We start from the raw sequence: 18,222 nt of genomic DNA, 5'->3' as shown, positions 1-18,222 counted from the left end.
TTGTTTCAAGTGCCCGTTAAAAGCACTTTGAGGATCACTCCCTCTGTCAATATTTTTCAATTATTTATTTTATGGAGTGAATAGGCCATTGTTTGTGTTTTGTTGCTTATGAAGAAAATTGATTTTAGCCATATGCTTCCTTTAAACCTGCCATTTAATTTGCTTAAAAGGTCCTCAAGCAAGATCAATAATGCAAAAAGCAATACATTTTGATGTAAAGCAAATACGCTGTTTTCTCATGTTTGTGTGTGTGTGTTATCTATAAGAATATAATAATAAAATCAGAAAGCTAAAAAACCCTCTAATTCATAATGTTCTCATAATGTAAATACTACATTTGTGAAACTCTAATCATTTTAACAGTTATAGTTAGTTTAATAGTTAATATTGACACTGTACCACAGTGGTGTTGAATTAGTTGTACAGCAAATGAAGCGGACACATTATTTACATGTGAGATGGTATTTATTTCAAGACTGTTGTGTTGTACATACATACAGGTGTATATGTCCGGTCGCTCTGGTGCACGATGACAGTGTTTTTACAGTCAATTCAGACACATATCTTGAAGCATTCTCGATTCCTTCTTTTTACGAGCAGCTGCTTGTCATATGAACTCTACTGGTTGTGTCAACTGAGTCCAAACTAAGGTCATGCTGTAACGACCATTTTCTGAAAAGACATTATTTCGTGCTAAAAACAACACTGAGGACAAACAGAGTCCAGCGATGTCAGATCAGTAAAACATGCACAAGCATTACACATCATCAAGTCAGAAAGGTTCCATGGACATTTTATTTAAAAGGGAGAGTTTATCCCATAATCATGAAGACATATTTTTCCTCTCACAGGTGGTGCTACTTTTCAATCTACAGACCTTGCTGTGATTATCTTGAGTAACTAGGTCACGATTTCTGGAAAGAGACATTGCTGTTGAGTTTTTCAAATTTATTTTTTGGCACTTTGAGCACCTCAAGCCGAGAGCCATGTCGTCCTATTCAATTTGAGAAAAGGCAGAAATCTCTATGGCCGATATCTCCAAAACTAGGCGACTCGCACCAAAACAATCTAGATTGAGAAAATGCACTACATGCAAGAGGAAAAACATTACATTTTGAAAATTTTAGATTTTGTGATGAACTCTCCCTTTAAGGCGGTTTCGGTGCCGTTGTGCTGGACACCTTAACTGCACCCTAAAAAGATTAAACGCTTGTGCGTCTACTTTTTAGGAAAGTCCGGCAAACTGTTTCACCCCAGCCTGCTGTCCACCGGCCGCTGTGATGCGGCTGAGGGGAATGATCTTCATGGTGGTCTCCTTCAGGGAGTACCAGCGGTTGTGCCATGTAACCCAAATAATGCCATTGTCGTAGCCAAATTCACCTGCATCCTTTTCTGTGTACCTGCCACCTAGACGGAGAGAACACAGACAGTTTAGAGTGGAAATGATTTGTACTTATTTATGTATGTGGATGAGAGTTGTATCTTGTGTGTGTGTAGGGGCCAGTCTTACCCTGGTAGTATTTGCCGTTCAAATGTGCAGCGTGACATCTGTTCATCCACCAGCCGGAGCCGTCCTGCTGAGCACAGTTGCCCGCGTACTTGTCATTGTCCTTGTCGAAGGTACTGAACTGCATGCCATTGTGAGACGTGTAGAACTTGTCACTGGGATCATCGCCAAAGTCAAAGCCGTTGAAAGCATCTCCAGCATCACCGCCAGAGTAGTAGCCGTATTGCAGACGGTACATGTCGATCTCTGATCCAACACTGAACGCGGTGTAGTCGGCATATCTTGAGAGGCCAAACAGAGGAGAGGGGGGGGATCAGTTTTTGGTAAACTGTTGAGTCATTGTCTTTCTTCTTCAAAGAGAACCAGAGGTCATGTTTGCCCTTTCAGCGAGTTCCTTTACTCGCCTCTTACATAATCCGTTATCGTGTGTGTGTGTGTGTGTTTGTGTTTGTTTGCAGACGTACTTTTTGTTGCCCTCCCAGTCAACGAGCTCTATCCTCAGCACAGTTGGCATGCTAGCAGCGGTCGACAGGAGGTGGACCTTCTCGTTACCGAGCCAGAACTCCGTGGTGTCATCTGGTGAGAGATAACCAAAGCCATTCTTGTACTGGATCCAGTCCTTGTGGAAGTCCAGGCTGCCGTCGCGTCTCTGTGGATGTGAAGAAGTGATATCCAAAGAAAGTGGTAATGACACTTGCTTTAATCTAAACATATGATTCAGCCCCCCCCCCATCCCTTCCTAATACATTTCAGTCAGTCCCTGATATCTGTTTGTTTCTTTCAGGGTTGGCAAACAACTTGCTTTTCTTAGTATTAAGTTGTATTTCTTTGACAAAAGATCTGTATGTAAGACAGCAAAAAGCCATTTTCCTTATATGTTTAAGTCAATTCAATTCAGTTCAATGTTATTAATCCACAGAGGCAATTCGATTTTAGGCCAGTGAAACAGACAGGAAACAGACATATAGACAGACAGACAAGTGACGTGAAGCGTACCCTCTGTATTACTGTGAAGCCGCGTCCAAACCTGTCAATCTCACAGTAGACCAGAAACTGCTCAGTGGCTTTTAATGGCTTCACGTAATAAAGGCCATTGGTGGTGGCACCTTTGTTTGCAATGTCCTGGCAGTCTGCCGAACAAAAAGGGAAGAAGATGAAGAAGAAAGAGGTTCGTTAGTTCTACATCATATTGAATATGTCGCAACAAAACCTGATACAGACTGGTGCTGTTTTTTGTAAATCAATACAAAAACCATCACATATTACTTGGTTGTTGGATTTATTTTTTTACACAATTGTGTCTCAATTTATTTTAACTATAACACTGAGAATGATCTTATTAGAAACATGTTCTCAACAGATTTCATGTAGAAAAAAATGTGTTTACTTTGCATTGATGCACCATATTGATTTGTAGTCCCTAACTAAACACTGAACAAGGACAAATGTGGTTCAGATGAGGCATGATTGAGAAACCTCTTGTGAAATGGGAATGACCTCAGGGTCAATGAATTCAATTTTTCTTGTTTGTTTTCTACCTGTTCCTGTGAGGGTCTGGATGTCAACCGATTCTTTGCAGGGCTCAGTGCATTTCTGCTGCAGCTGAATGGAGACTTGTTTCAAGTCTGACATTCTCCTCTCGTTGGATGAAATTAAAGACTGAAGCTCACTGGACAGAGGGGAGAAAATGTGAGTTGTACGAGCTGTAATCCTGAGAGAATCCCCTCTCAGTGTCTTACACAGTGAGAAGTACAAGACATGAAGCGCAAATATATTCAGGGGGAAAAATAAGAACAAATGAAAATGAAATAGAAGGAACCCATGACCCAAAATTTGGAAAAAGATGTTAAAGACAATTGTTAAGTGTTTTCTGTTGAATGGCAGGAGTGAGTGTGAGTTCCAGTGTCTATGAGTGGGTGGCACATCGCCCCCGTGATCTCTGTTCAGTCCTGACTGTGTGGGCGAGGACGGTCGGCGTGCATTGACCTGAAGCTGTGGGGGGGGGAAGGGGGGGGGGGGGGGGGGCTGGGACGAGTAACAGTAAAGTCTCACAAGTAAAAGTGTTTATTAGATTCATCTGAATATTATTTCTGATGTCTTCGTGGGTATGAAACACTTCACGTGCAATCTATAACAATTCATCATCATTAATACACTGATCACATACAAAAAAAGTGATAAAATAAAATATCTAATCTGCAAACAGTTAGTTATGACACACACACACACACACACACACCATCGTATCATCAAACGTCAGCATACATATTACCCAGCATTTTTAGTTTTTGTACTCCACTATCTCAAAAGTAACTTTTAACGACCGGTACAGCTGTCAAATAAGTCTATTTGATTATAAAAGGTGCAACTTTTCCCTCCGACATGGAGTGAAATTGAAGTAGCTCAAAATTGTACCGCACTGAAGGATATGTGCTGAGTTACTTTCCACCACTTGGTATGTAAAGGTTGATGTCAAATGGTTTGATTTCATTGCTAACTTACTATATTTGCTGTTCCTGTGCAGTGATGGTCTTTTCAAATCGAACGATGTCATCCAGCATACTTGTTGATTTTTTGTGGTATGGGTCTGAAATAAAAAAAAGTCTGTCAGTCATGATCTCAACGCAGTTTCAGAACACTTACTTCTGTTTTTGAATACTTTGAGTTTAAAGTAGGTGAATAACTCTGACAGACTAAATGATCTAGTCCTGTTAATAAGGGGACTCAAACACAGCTGTGACGTGTGTTACCTTGCTGGATCGTCTTTTGTGCTGAAAAAGTAGAATCTTTCATGTAGACAATCGTTTCATCAGCCCCCTGGGTCAAATTGGCAATTGTGTCAAGTTGCCTTTGCATTTCTTCCAAATCATCTTCGATTCCATTCCTGTACCTCAGCATGTAATCAGTCACTCCACATGTTGTGGGACAGTACTTTCCCTGAATTCACATCGGGCAAGTACAAAGACATTTATTAGCCACATACAATCCGCACAGAAAAAAATGCATGATTATTTTGTATTATTTGTACTTACAAAGCCGTCATTTGTGGTGCATGTTGCAAGGTTGTCTCCTCTGATTTGCTACACAAAAAAAACAACAACAAAATGATCTAGATGTTTGCACTCCAGCAAACGGTGGCAGTGGAAAATCTAAATTGATTGACTTACTGCCGACGACAAGGAGACAAGTAGCAGGAGTCCTCCTGCCGTTGTAAGAATTGATGGAGCCATGCTGCTTTGGCCACCAGTCTTCTTCGCAGAATGACGAGCTGCTCGACTCTGCGGGATATTTATCTGAACAAGGTCCTCAGCTCACTGTGAGATAAGGGGTTCATATGCAAACATCCCACTCGCTGCGTTGGGACAACGCTGTGACTCAAACGTTGATCATTTCCCAGATTTGATGGGGACTGCAGTTGAGCTAGCAGGACACAGCTTCATGTGGCTTTAACATAAACTGCATGCCCAGTGCCGGTTATGACAAAGGAAGTCGACATGTATGTCGTTGCCTTTTCGATCAAAAACTTGAAGGCATTTTATTCGAATTGACTTTGACTGTCAGTCAAATAGAGTTAATTCCAGTTAAGAACTACGACCATTTACTGTACTTATTCTCATCACATGATAAAAATCAAAGAAAAACGGACAATATGAGTCATTCCTTACCGACAAAATGTCGCTATAACAGCATGTCTTTGTGAAACATTAACTTCAGTGTGTTGTCAATAAAGATGTGGCAACAAAAAGTGGATGGGCACATTGTTTGTAAAACAAGCCCTCAACAGAAATCATTTTTAATTGGCTGGCAGACGTCTGTTAAATATCATTATATCATCTGAAATATACAGAGGCCCATTTCTGCCAGGTAAATAAAGAAATGTAACATTCAGAGGAAAAATAAATCTGTAGCCCTCTCACATGTAACTCAAAATAAAGTCACATTTGTAAGTCAGTATGATGACATTGTAAATTGACCTGTCATACATTTCAGATAATAAGTACAAATTTAAACTTTTGAAAACTGTCCATCCAAGACAAAATGTCAGACTTTGACACAGGAGACTTCTGTTAGCGTCCTGCTCCCTTCCGACCGTCTAGGTTTATTTTCACCGTGACCGAAATTTACTTGAACAAAAGTGTAATTTCATGCCAAGTGGCCTGGGTCAAATTGACGTATTTCACAAACACCAGGGGGGGGGGGGGGGGATCTGGAATAATCCCGTTAGGAATGTTATGCTAATCTGCAAGAAGGGTGAGTATTTTCAAATCGCTTTTTCTTGAAGATTCCACAATACTTTTTATAATTATGACTCATTATTCAGGACACTGAGGTCATGTTTTTGAGGGGCTTAGCAACCTCAGAGTTTACATTCTACAAATTGTGTCTCTTTGTAGTTTCTTTGACTCTGCAACTGTATTGCAAATATTTTAGTTCTTTGTATCTTTTTGTGTCTCTTTGTGGTCATTTGTGTCTCCAGTTGCTTTCTGTTTCTGCAGCTGATTTGCAGTTCTTTGTAGTTGTTTTGTGTCTCTTGCCCCTGATACTTTTGGACCCTTGTGTGACTGAGGAATGTTTGCAGTTCCATGCTGTTTAAGGCCACTGGTATTATCACTCCAATATGTTGGACAGTGTGCTGCACAGTTCAACTACAGCCACACATGTATGTAGCTGTTGATAACAGTTAAGGCAATTACTCCAGGTAAAATCTTTTTATTACATCAAAACAAACAGTGGCGATACATGTGATGAACTACATCTCAATAAGGCTTCATCTGTGGGCCCCATGTTGACATTAGATGATAAATTGTACCTAAACTACCTCTGTGTGAGCTGGTTTTATGATGTGGAAAAAACACAGGCCCAGGACGGACACAAAGCCTCGCTGACCTGAGAATGAACTGCCAGGCTCATGAACTTAAACAAGGCTGATCTTTTGCTGAACTGGCCTCTTTGTGGACAAAAACACCAGATGGAAAGTGTTTCTTTCTGTCTCTAAGTGCCATGAAGACACGGGCGCTCTCTGTGAACGCTGTCTCCAGGATGTCAAGATGCATTTTGGGCTGTTGTTGTCGTTTGATGCAATCAGACACTGATGCCAGGCTGACACGCTTACATTGTGTGTGCCCTGTATCAGGACACAACACAACAGTGTCAATGATTGTTTTACAAAGGAACTTAGTTGACCTGGATATACCTCAACATTAGCACTGCCATGTGAATGAATTGTTCTCTGCCTGGCTTCCATGTTCACACCCATTTTGCGGGATGTTAATTTGGTCCTGCACAGACACATCATGTTATATTCATTTGGCTTGACCCAGCTATGTGAACGAAGCAAGAAAAAGCTCAGATTACAACACACACAGAGGGAGAATGACTTCTTTGTCTGCAGGTAGACATTAATCCACCATATTTTACACCGATTATGATTGTTTGCTGCTATATTAATGCTCAGAATGTTAAATACAGCTCCTTTAAAATAAGATCAAATAAAAAGAATAATTTAAAAAAAAGATATTATGTAAAACCACATGTTTAAATTTCATGCTAATGCCATTGTTCCCCTGAGAATATATCACATAGATGTGTAATAGCTGTTTGTGGTGATTACTGACATTGATCCTCTTTTATTGCTTTGAACGTGCCTCTAATGTCGGATACTGTGCAGTTGGCATCTGAACCATCTGAATTCGGACACTGTATGAATGCTCATTTTGTTTTTCAGACAAGTGTTGGATAAAAGCACTGTACTCAAGCACAATGTTATGCTACTTGACTTGAATATTTCCATTTTATTTGACTTCATTCTTCCACTGAATTACACAAACCTTTTACTTGACTACGTTTATCTAAAAGCTCTCGTTTGTTGTTTTGCAGATTGCTTTGCTTTGTGGGACAAACTAGTTTTCTCACACACAAAAAAAAAGCAGCTTTCTAAATTAAATATAGCAAATATGTACCGGTATTCCTTTTGCCAGGATATTTGGTCAGCAAATGTAACTAATGATTCAAAGACACAAGATGAAAAAGGCTTTCTCAAAGTCTAAAGATGAGTGTGTGACTGAAGCCAACAGGATTAAGGTAATCTGGTGAACGGAATGTTTGATCTCATATGAGAAGGAGCAGACCATCCAGCACAGCCTGGTTTTTTTTCCCAACACTGATCCTCGATTGATGATGGGACAGAACAGACGAGCCACTGTGGGTCAACAAAGTCCTCTGCCCATTGTCATTGTCTGGTCTGATTAGAACTTTGTTTCACTCAGTCAAATCACCAAAAGGGTAAACACAACTTCGAAAAACAAAGAAACAAAAAATGTAAATGGAAACCATCAGTTTAGCAATAATGAAAGCGTTGTTATGTACTCCCTATATTTCAGAGAAACACAATTTACTGCAGGGTATTTACTTGTAATGGACTATTTTACAGTGCAGAATTGGAACTTTTACTGTTCACCACTGGTAAATATCAAGCAATAATGTCTCAGGAAATCAACCTGCTATCAATTCATTAAAAAACACAAAAGAGAAAATATGATCCCTCTATGGATTAATAACTTACATTTATTATTGTATCAAAATGATCAGTCGTCCACGTTTCCATCTCGATACTCTGGAAAACATGCTGAGTAATAATGGCAACGTTTCAATCAATCCCATGAAAGCAGAGTCTTTTCCTCTTTGTCTGCACTGACTGACATTTCAATCAATATATACTGTATATAGAGCGATTGTTTTTTTAAATATCCAAGAAAGTGCTGAATAACGATGCAAATAATTTAAAGGGCTTCTGAGTAATCTAGTCCACGGAAAACAAAGGCTTCTTATTGGAGTGTGACGGCTCAACGAGTGACCTTTTAAATGAGGGTTTCACTTGTAGCCAAGGCAGCCTTCGTAACGAGGACCCTTGACCTTAATACAACAAGACCTGGGTTGTAAAAAGCAACAACACAGCAAAGTGATTGGAGAAAGCTGCTTTATTTCTGTCAACATCTTACTGAAACGTTGACCAATACATAATCCCACCAACCGCCCCTCCCAATACCGACTGAAATAAAAGGGGTGTCCCGGCCCTTTGCAGCACACCGCCATCATGTTTCTTTACCAGCTACTCAACTTTTTCTTCGTAGCTTCCAAAAAGGAGGAGGTCTCGAAACATGACCTGTCCCTTTACAAGCGTGGTGATTTATTAGAAGTCCCCAGGACATTATTCACACATTTTGGCATCTACCTGGGGGACAATCGAGTGGCTCATCTCATCCCGGACATCCTGCCTGTGTTCTCTAAGAATACATCTGCAATTGGAACGCTGGTAACAAATAACCGCCTCCTGCTGGGGGCTATCGCTAAGGTTGCCAGCGTCAGAGTGGACTCGGTGGCAGATTTTGCGTATGGCTCAGAGATTCTGATCAACCACATGGATAAAGTGTGCAGCCTTCCTCCTTTGGATGGGGAAGAGGTGGCCAGAAGGGCAGAGAAATTCCTGGGCTCAGTCACATACAGCTTACTGTGGTACAACTGTGAACACTATGTCATGTACTGCAGATATGGCATGGCCATCAGCTACCAGACGTACCAGGTAGGGTCTCTGTTCTCCTGTCAGTAGAAAGACAAAAACATCATTTGTCCTCGCAAAATCCGCAGTCCTCATCCTGTGAAAAAAAATGCATTGCAATGTACAATTAAAGAAAACACGAAGCTCTAACAGTCTGAACTTTTCTTGCTGAGCTAGGATCTGTTTGCAGGGCTGTAGATTATGTCCCCAAACACTTATATTGTATACGTGTTCGGAAATAATCTCTTCATGGCCGTATACTAATTATTTCAGGACATAAACAGGAGTTAGTATTGTTTTAGAGCAGACTTGCAAAACAAAAGATGTACCTATACTTTAATATAAGATAAATTAATGTACTTTTAATCAATTAATTTAGTTTATGAATGTATATAAATCATTATTTATGTTATGGCTGAACAGCTGTTTTTTTTGAATTTTTTAGCAATGATTGCATCCTGGAGGCTGTTGAATAAGAAAGGTCACATGCAAGGTCACATGCAAAAGCCAGAGGTTTTAGGTTCATCTCACGTGTAGCGTTTGCAATGCCGTCAGTTTTGTCCCCCCCCCCCCCCCATGGATTCAGTGTTTACATTTAGTGATGTAAAGTCGGGTTAATCCACAGTCAATGTTCTTATGATACTGTGTGATTACTCAGTGGCGTTAAACCTGAAATCTCACAGCACAGTTGTTTGCTTCAGTCCACTGCAGTGAAAATTGGCTTCACTTATTCATCAGGGCAGTAGCTCCATCTAGTGTTACTTCAGGCCCAAATGACTGCCGTTCCGGAGCTAATGAAGACCTTTCCCCTTTGACGGCAGACCTCCGCTGCACTGCCAATTTGTGATTCACCGAGCCTCAAAACACTGACTAATTCTCACACTCTTTCTTATAGTTCTGCACAGCAGTACGGAAGGTTGTGTGCAGCAGGATGAGTGCCTATTTGACTGCACTGTGTGGCGTAGGAGCCATGCTGTACGTGGGCTGCGTGACACCACTGACAGTTTTACCGACCCTGCTCGTCTCATTTACCATCTGGATGGCAGCCTAACGACCTCGGGTGGGACGGCTCATGAGAAAGACTGATTTAACATACTGGTGGAAGCTGAAATCCTATGGTTCAGCTGCATGACTGAAGTCATTGGGAAACAAAGGTGTTCACTATAATAAGAACGTCAGTGTCTTATTTTTTTATAGCTTATTTGGATAATTGTTGATTTTTGTATATGAATGCATGTTTTAATTGGCTTTGCCTCGATAGTTTGCTCCGAATAGCATCATTTCTTCAGTTACTCATCATTAATGTTCACCAGGCTCTATTCAACATTAATCTCATTGAACAGTAGCAACTCATAGATTATGAATAGACTTTGACTGAGCACAGTGGTGAACTCAGGAGGACTTAGACAGAGAAATCTGTAAAGAAGAGACGGACGGGGAAACATGGATGCTGTAGGAATGTTTTACTTTTCAGTGATCTACCTAAGAAAGGTTGCCCTGGACAAAGTGCAATACGCTTCTCAATGGAATACAGCGTAGTTCTGATCGATTGTAAACGACAAATGTCATATGTGCTTGTCAGTCCATTAAACATGTATTTCTACCTGCTTCCTGTTGAATTTATTGGACGATACTTTTATTGTCATGTCAAAGTTAAATCTATTCCATTTTCTTTTTGTATTCAGCATCTTTGTTTGATCGTGTGTTGCATAATGGATCAACACAAAGGTAAACCTGGTAAACAGAAATCTGTCAGGATGTTTTCCATCACATGTCCCCGCTAGATGTAAAAAGTCACTGGGGTCAAACGGTCTAAATTTATCTCTGCCTTGAACCTGAGCAACACAGGTAAAAGACCAGCGCCAATTAAGGATAATTGCCTTGCCATTGCACTTTACACTATTATCCTGCAGGGAAGCACTCTGTATTGATTTAACAAGGCCGATGTAATGGGCTCAAGCCCCCAAGTTCTATTAAGTGGACTGCAGGTGCACAGTCCTGCTGAGATTGAAGAGTCACTGAGTTTTGTCACCTCTGAAACCTTTCAGCCTCTAGCGTGGATTCCCTGAAGGGAATATGATTTTCATATCAATATTCCCATATGGTGGGTTTCTTTATTTCGATACAAGGATCACATAGCTGATTAAAACAAATCAGCCAAGTGTGTGTTGCCCTTAAATGTTCTGCTTTCGAAATGTGAACCACACACACACACACACACACACACACACACACACACACACACACACACACACACACACACACACACACACACACACACACACACACACACACACACACACACACACACACACACACACACACACATTTATTGGTATTTGATTGCAAATTCCCAGCAGTCATGAGGTTGCCTCATGATCATCTCATTTAGAATCATAAAATACTCTGGTGTGTGTCTGGAGATACAGATACAGTTTGAAGTAAACACCTCTAGGCATCCCTTAAGTGAAACCTGCACATCCATAAGAATAGAAAATAACTTGAATCTTTCATTGCATCTGAAATCATTTCCCAAAGGCATTTCATTGGCTGTCATAACATATCTGCACATTTGTCCTTAGAAGGGGTGTCCATGTAATTGTGTTGCATGTCATCTCTCCTCTCAATGTCTCGACTGCCAGTATCAAAATAAAGCCTTGTTTATTTTATAGACATCAAAATTAAATACATCATTTGTAAAAGGGTTTGAATTGAAACAGTATGGTTAAAATAATCGCACATATTGTGTGTGAAGTTTCCTTGGTTCACCACTTCACCTTCAAACTGACATTTGGTCTTCGGATCGTGACATCATGCCCCGTTGTGCAGTTTTATAAAGAACAGGTGACATTTAGTCAATCTTTTTTTTTAATTAATCACTTCAGATATCCCTGAAGCATGGTTCTGTTTGGATCAACAACCAATCGATACGGTGTGCGGTCGTGTTCAGTTACCGGCTCACTGCATGTTGTTGTACACGGCAGTGGATGAGGACTACTAATTTATAGAATGCAAGTTAAGACAAGGATTGCTATGACTCTACTCTAAATAGGATCAATAAAGAACAAAAGAAATCCATTTAGAGTCATTGACATTCATGTCCTCGGTTCACAAGAAAAGACATTGTACAGCATTAAACTACTTTAATTCTCACTACAGATCGAGAGTAACATTATCCAGTTCTCATTAGAAACTATTTTTCCGTAACTTAATTTGATCATAAAATGCAGAAAGAGATAGAAGAGAGGTATCATTTGAATGTGAACCTACATGGTTTAATTTAGATTAAAAGGGCATTGTTTTATTCTGAAAGCTCCTGTAATTTCAATTGTAGCACTGATCCCTCAACCCGGTCTCACTCGCAACTCTTCAAATGCCGACAGTTGGTCAGTGCCCCTCGGCGTCTGACACCGATGCATGAAACCGATTCTGATAAGCCCAACTTAAACCCACCTGCGTCATTACAGAGAGCCAGATGGGGTGGAAAGGTCAACCTAACACAGGACTTATGCAGGAGACCGCTGATCGCGTCCCGTGGTATTTTGTCACATGAGTAGTTAGGCACGAGACTCATGTGAGTTGTTCGTCACTCAGTAGTGAGCCAGTCAAGTTAACGTCAACTATGCTCTTTTCTTAATCCTAGCGAAGTGGTACTGTTGCCGAAACCAAACTTCCTTCAAAGATAAAGACAAAGTTAATTTCAAAAGACACGACGCAACGAGTGGAAACTGACACTCCGTCCAAAACTGACGCTAGAGGGCTACATAGAGCGTCATAGTCTGAAGCTCAGAGCCACTGACCAAGCGTCAGTCATTGACGATTTGGGAGTACAAATGTGTTGGATCCATTCTCAACAACAAGCCAAGGAAAATACATTAAAGCTGCTCTTATTCATAAGTTTCTTTCAAAAAACGTTCAAATGACTGTGTAATGTGAAAATCACTTTTAGTGATGAACCAACAGAGAATTATCCCCCTTTTTTAATATCTTTCACCTCATTGCTTTGGTTTTACCATTTTGATTGACTCTTAAAAAGCATTGTTAGGACAATTGGCCTTACCAGCCAGATGTTTGTTCTCAGGAGTTGACCAAAACTGAGTGAATATTAGAGTTACAGAAAACTATGAATCCAAATGAATGAAGTGAATGAAAATGTATTAAAATGTACCTAATGTCTGCTGGATGTGAGCATCGGCAAATATTTGCCAACATGTTCACTGTATGTAGTTAAAATTAGTCTTTTTTTTAACCATTCCAGACATCGATTGGTTTCCATTCTTTTCTATTAGAAAATATCTATGAGCAGACTCTCACTTTCTTGGGTTGTGTCCATCACAGGGAACATCAAGGCTACATTAAAGTTGGATTACATCGGTGAGATCACGATTGACGGACAATAGCTTCCTAGAATTGAAGGAAAAACACATAGAAAATGTAAAATGTTGACTATAAACGGTAGTTAAAGAGCTGAAAGCTTAAAAACACATTGTTGTGATTCTTTATTGACAACAGAACAATATGTTTGTGTGCTGACATTTACAGGAACACAAGGACATCATTTACAGTCTGCTCCACCTCCTAAAATCATCGGGGACACTCTTGACATGCCCTTCTACTCGTGGATTCCTGGTTTTCCTCATTACTTCACCATCTGTGTGGTTGCACTATGGGCTAATTGGGCTTTTGCCAAAGAGCCTGCATGACAGTAACTCAATTTCCAATGGCCACATGGTGTCTTTGGTTTGTAACAGTGGTGATCTAATCTGAGCCGAATTACCAGGCACAGTGCTCAAAACGTTAGAAAGCAGCAAACACAGAAGTGTGCACTTGTGTATTCGACCCCTCTTCAAGAGCCACATTTAAAATCAGGCCTTTAGGTGACATTATGTTTGCATTATATGCTGGCAATCATGCTATTTCTCCAAAGAAATGTCGAACAATCATGTATTCATGCAATCACGGTTTCAATTTCGACTTGATGACATATGAAGCAGTTTGTGCTTTGACTTCTAACTTCTTTTTTTCCGTTAATCAGCAGGAAGTTATCATCAAACCCCTGTTGCTCCTTACTGAAGAATTGCTCTGCACAGGCAGATTCAACGACATTTGATTCTTGTTTGAAACATCTCTCAACTGGATTAGATTGACTTTCTTTACACTGTTGGTTATTAAGTGAGAGTCTAAGTCAAATGCTAAATTGGCAGTATTAATTATAACCCTCCGTCTTATATATCCCTCTCCACTCAGCACGAGCAGAGGCGCATACTAATGAAAGTACCAAACCGACCCATTGCGAGGCAAAGAGCAACCATCTCGCGGGTGGAGGATGTTGGGCGAGGAGGCACGTGCTTCCTCTCTTTTACACAAGCTGCCTCCTTTGTTCTCTCACAGCCTCGCAGGGCAGGTATTGTAATGCACCCCCAACGTAACGGGCTGCAGTGCGCACTGGCAAGCTGTGCGCGCTTTGCTGTCGTTGAGCGCACGTTGATCCTCCTTGAAGAAGATTAACCCGTCGGTTTAGCTGTCACTGAACTTTACGACAGGACGAAGCAATTAAGAGGAATCTGAAAATCTCTGCAGATGGAGGTGAGTAAAAGCGGGTTGATCTGGCATCTGATCTTTTGAGCCGGACAATTAGGGAAATACTTGCTTATTAGAGCTTCTGATCCACGACACGTTTCTCTTCGCTCCTGTTAAGGTGAGTTACTAATTTAAGATTTCCTGTTCAGCAACCAGTTGTCAGTCGTCCTCACTCTTAAAAGTCACAGATTTATCTCATAAGATATATTAAGTGAACATATCTGTGGTTCATATACCTGCAGAGTGATCCACAGTAAAACAAAATGCATCATGCTTTCTGATAGCGATAGTGGAGTTTGGAGGGCAGTGTTATGTCAGATGTTTTGTTCGAGTTTTATTTGTTGATAGCCTATGGATTGGAAAATGTGTCCATTCCAGCAAAATCCCCCAGTTGCTTTCAGAGAGACCACAGCTTTTGTTGTATCTGTGAATCAGTCTCCTGCAGGCATCACTTGCATCACTCGTCACTCCCATCCGACTGAGCATCTTCAACTCTGCCACCTCCAGCTCTGTTGAAATCTACACATATTGCAATTAGTGTCACTGCTCTCTGAAGGCAGAACACACAGTCATTAATTGCAATGCTTTTCAAATGTTCCAAAAACAACATTGTTTTCTATATTTTAGATGCCACCTTGTTTTTAGAGAGAGAATTAAAACATTGTTGCCATTCAATTAATAAATAAGGTCACATCGTGTGTGTGTCCATTGCTGAAAGTGATGTCCATCTCTTCACAGAGTGACTTATGGGGACTGTCCGCCATGGACGCAGCAGATCAAGTCAACACCACTCAAGTAGAAGATTCACAACTTGGACTTAATTCTTCCAACTGCTGCTCAACTGTCGGCACCATAAAGAATGGGATCTTTTGGAAGCTAGACGACAGCACTAAGCTGGTTGCAGTTCAAGTTATTCTCATCCTGGCTTACAGCACAATCATATTGTTTGGAGTCATTGGAAACTCCTTAGTGATATATGTTGTCTTCAGGTTTAAGACTCTTCGGAACGTCACCAATTTCTTCATTGTAAACCTGGCTGTGTCAGACTTGCTGGTGAACACGCTGTGTTTGCCTTTTACCCTCGTCTACACTCTGGAAGTCGAGTGGAACTTAGGCCAGGTGTTGTGCTTCATGCTGCCCTTTGCTCAAGGCATCGCAGTGCACGTGTCCACCATCACCATGAACATCATCGCCCTGGACCGCCACAGGACCATTGTCTACCTCATGGAGACCAAGATATCCAAAGACACGTGCGCTGTGGTCATCGTCATCACGTGGGCCGTCAGCGCCCTGTTAGCCAGCCCGCTCGCCATCTTCAGGGAGTACGAGACGGTCTACCTTTCACCGGGAGAGCCGATTCAGGTGTGTATGGAGAAGTGGCCAGGCAGCAGCACGAACGGAAGCATCTACAGCATATCAGCGCTTCTTGTTCAATACGGCCTACCGCTGACCATCAACTGCTTTGCCTACATCCGGATCTGGAATACGCTGAAGAATCACATGACTTACGGAGGTCGGAATGACCGTCGACAGCAACATAAGAAGATCACGAAGATGCTGCTGACCATGGTGGTAGTCTTCGCCGTCAGCTGGTTGCCTTTCCATGCGTTCCAGTTGGCGGTTGAATTCGACAGCACCGTGTTGTACATGAAGGACTTCAAGCTGCTTTTCACCATGTTCCATATTGTGGCGATGTGCTCGACGTTTGTCAATCCCATCCTGTACGGGTGGATGAACAACAACTACAGGGAGGCCTTTTTGTCCGTGTGGAAGTGCTGCAAGCCGCTCACTTCCGCGTCAAGACGCCCCAGAGGCAGAGAGACGCAACAAAATGTTGACAAGTTTTGTACAGGTTGCGTATCAACAAATGTCTAAGTTTGTGCTCAGTCAAAGAAGCTTTATTGTGACTCACTTGTATTTGTTTTTTTGTGTGGGCATTTTGAGGTATGTTGAAAATAATAAAAAGTGTTTGAAGGAAACTACTTAAACATATAAAAAAGGGCCTCGACCTCAAAGTGACTGAACTGACATTACTAACTGTGCGACAAAGGAAGGTCACAGTAGCCCTCGTTCCTATCAACACTTGTCAACTCACAAGTATTTCTGTTTGAACTATGGTGGGTCTGTTTAATTCATTCAATCTTAAATTTGAGCACAGCTGATTCAACCTTTGGAATTCTGTTTGGAGCCCCCTTTTATTGTTCCAGGTTGATTTTCTTTCTCATTCTGTCCAGCCACCCTGTGCCAGATGATAAAAAAAACGTTAATATACCCCTCTGAGTCGCCTCCAGTTATTACCATGCGCTCAGAGCAGGATCAGCACTTTGCAGATTTTTGGCTTAACCTCACAGGTTGCCCACAGTCAATAGTTGTATTTAAGATGCAAGTACAGCATTATCTATCAGAATGTATTTGAATCTATAAATGAAACTAAACATGATTTTGAGTGATAAGACCATTTACATTTTTTGTATGATACGTTTTTACATTGCGTCTCCACCACAAATACAATACCCTCTCCCCTCCCTACAAAATCATCAAAAAAAATAAAAAACCTTGTCTAACCCCATTTCGGACATAAAAAATTCTCTCCCAACTAACCTGCTCGGTCTAAACGCATTATTAATTGTGAGTGGGTATTTAAATACTTTTCATGGAAAAACACATGAAAATGCTGAAATTGTCACGATTATAGGCAATGATTTAAGATCATATATATTCAATATTTAATACAAAATAATTACTTTGCATTTCTGGCAACTGAAACAGCCTCCACAGTACTTTCACTTCGTCAAATAAAGTGGAGAGGCCATTTCAATTGGTGCCCTTTTGAAGCCTGAACAAGGGCCCATCACCTGCAAGCATATCAAGTTTCACAACAATGTCAAAACCTCACTGTCTTTCTCTGGAATGTTGCACATGTTTGCAGTGTACATCTGTACATAAAGTCTAGCTGACCTGACGTACTTGATTATGTCATTATGAAACTTCATTGTCAGATTAAATATTTTGTTCGCAAAACATGCCGTTAAAGGTGCTGTGTTTGAGATTGGGAGCATTACCTCTCAGCGGCTCTTAACATGGCGGCGGCGGCGACTTGCAGCTAACAGTGCTAACATTGCAAACACCTGTGAAAGTGCTGACAGAGCCAACAGTGTTTACCTGAGCGTGAACCGGAGGGTGGGTGCCACGCTTACATGACAACGCCATCGGTGGGGGATGGCGTTGTCAGCTGGAATCACTTTTTGAGCGCACTGCAGAGCGGCGCCCATGAGCTAGCCAATGGGGCACATGCACTGTGGCCAGCCCGGCTATGTCAACAAAGAACGGAGTAGCTTGGATAACAACACACACACAGGGAGAGAGTGACTTCATTCTCTGCTCAGGTAGACATTACTCCATCTTTACATCGCTAATTGTCGTTTGCTGCTATGTTCATGCTCTGAATCACATATAGAGCACCTTTAACACTTCATTTATCAAGTCAAGGTGCTTCAGGGTGGACACACTGTATAACCTTGTAAGAAGAAAAAAGAAAAAGCTGTATGTTGATTTGCAAGTGGATCAAGTCATTTGATTC

General features: G+C 41.1%; 3 protein-coding genes across 3 annotated transcripts; 2 read left to right on the top strand and 1 right to left on the bottom strand.

Annotated features, from left to right (window-relative positions):
- Window positions 1-1,225: 1,225 nt before the first annotated feature.
- On the bottom strand, window positions 1,226-4,737 carry fgg (fibrinogen gamma chain; the record flags this gene model as incomplete). Its single annotated transcript, XM_079279275.1, has 9 exons — window positions 1,226-1,407; window positions 1,511-1,788; window positions 1,972-2,156; window positions 2,504-2,637; window positions 3,046-3,176; window positions 4,010-4,094; window positions 4,258-4,444; window positions 4,540-4,587; window positions 4,675-4,737. 9 exons carry the CDS (start codon window positions 4,735-4,737, stop codon window positions 1,226-1,228), a joined length of 1,293 nt encoding a protein of 430 aa, XP_079135401.1.
- Window positions 4,738-8,600: 3,863 nt separating this feature from the next.
- Window positions 8,601-10,113, top strand: LOC306784160 (lecithin retinol acyltransferase; the record flags this gene model as incomplete). Its single annotated transcript, XM_079278013.1, has 2 exons — window positions 8,601-9,086; window positions 9,958-10,113. The coding sequence occupies 2 exons, from the start codon at window positions 8,601-8,603 to the stop codon at window positions 10,111-10,113; spliced, it is 642 nt and encodes a 213-aa protein (XP_079134139.1).
- Window positions 10,114-15,362: 5,249 nt separating this feature from the next.
- On the top strand, window positions 15,363-16,517 carry npy2r (neuropeptide Y receptor Y2; the record flags this gene model as incomplete). Its single annotated transcript, XM_079279274.1, has 1 exon — window positions 15,363-16,517. One exon carries the CDS (start codon window positions 15,363-15,365, stop codon window positions 16,515-16,517), a length of 1,155 nt encoding a protein of 384 aa, XP_079135400.1.
- Between the last annotated feature and the right edge of the window lie 1,705 nt (window positions 16,518-18,222).

Source organism: Melanostigma gelatinosum (assembly GCF_949748355.1).
Source record: "Melanostigma gelatinosum genome assembly, chromosome: 11".
Lineage (NCBI taxonomy): Eukaryota > Metazoa > Chordata > Actinopteri > Perciformes > Zoarcidae > Melanostigma > Melanostigma gelatinosum.
Note: the sequence above shows the minus strand (reverse complement) of the source record. Positions and strands in the feature narration are given on the sequence as shown.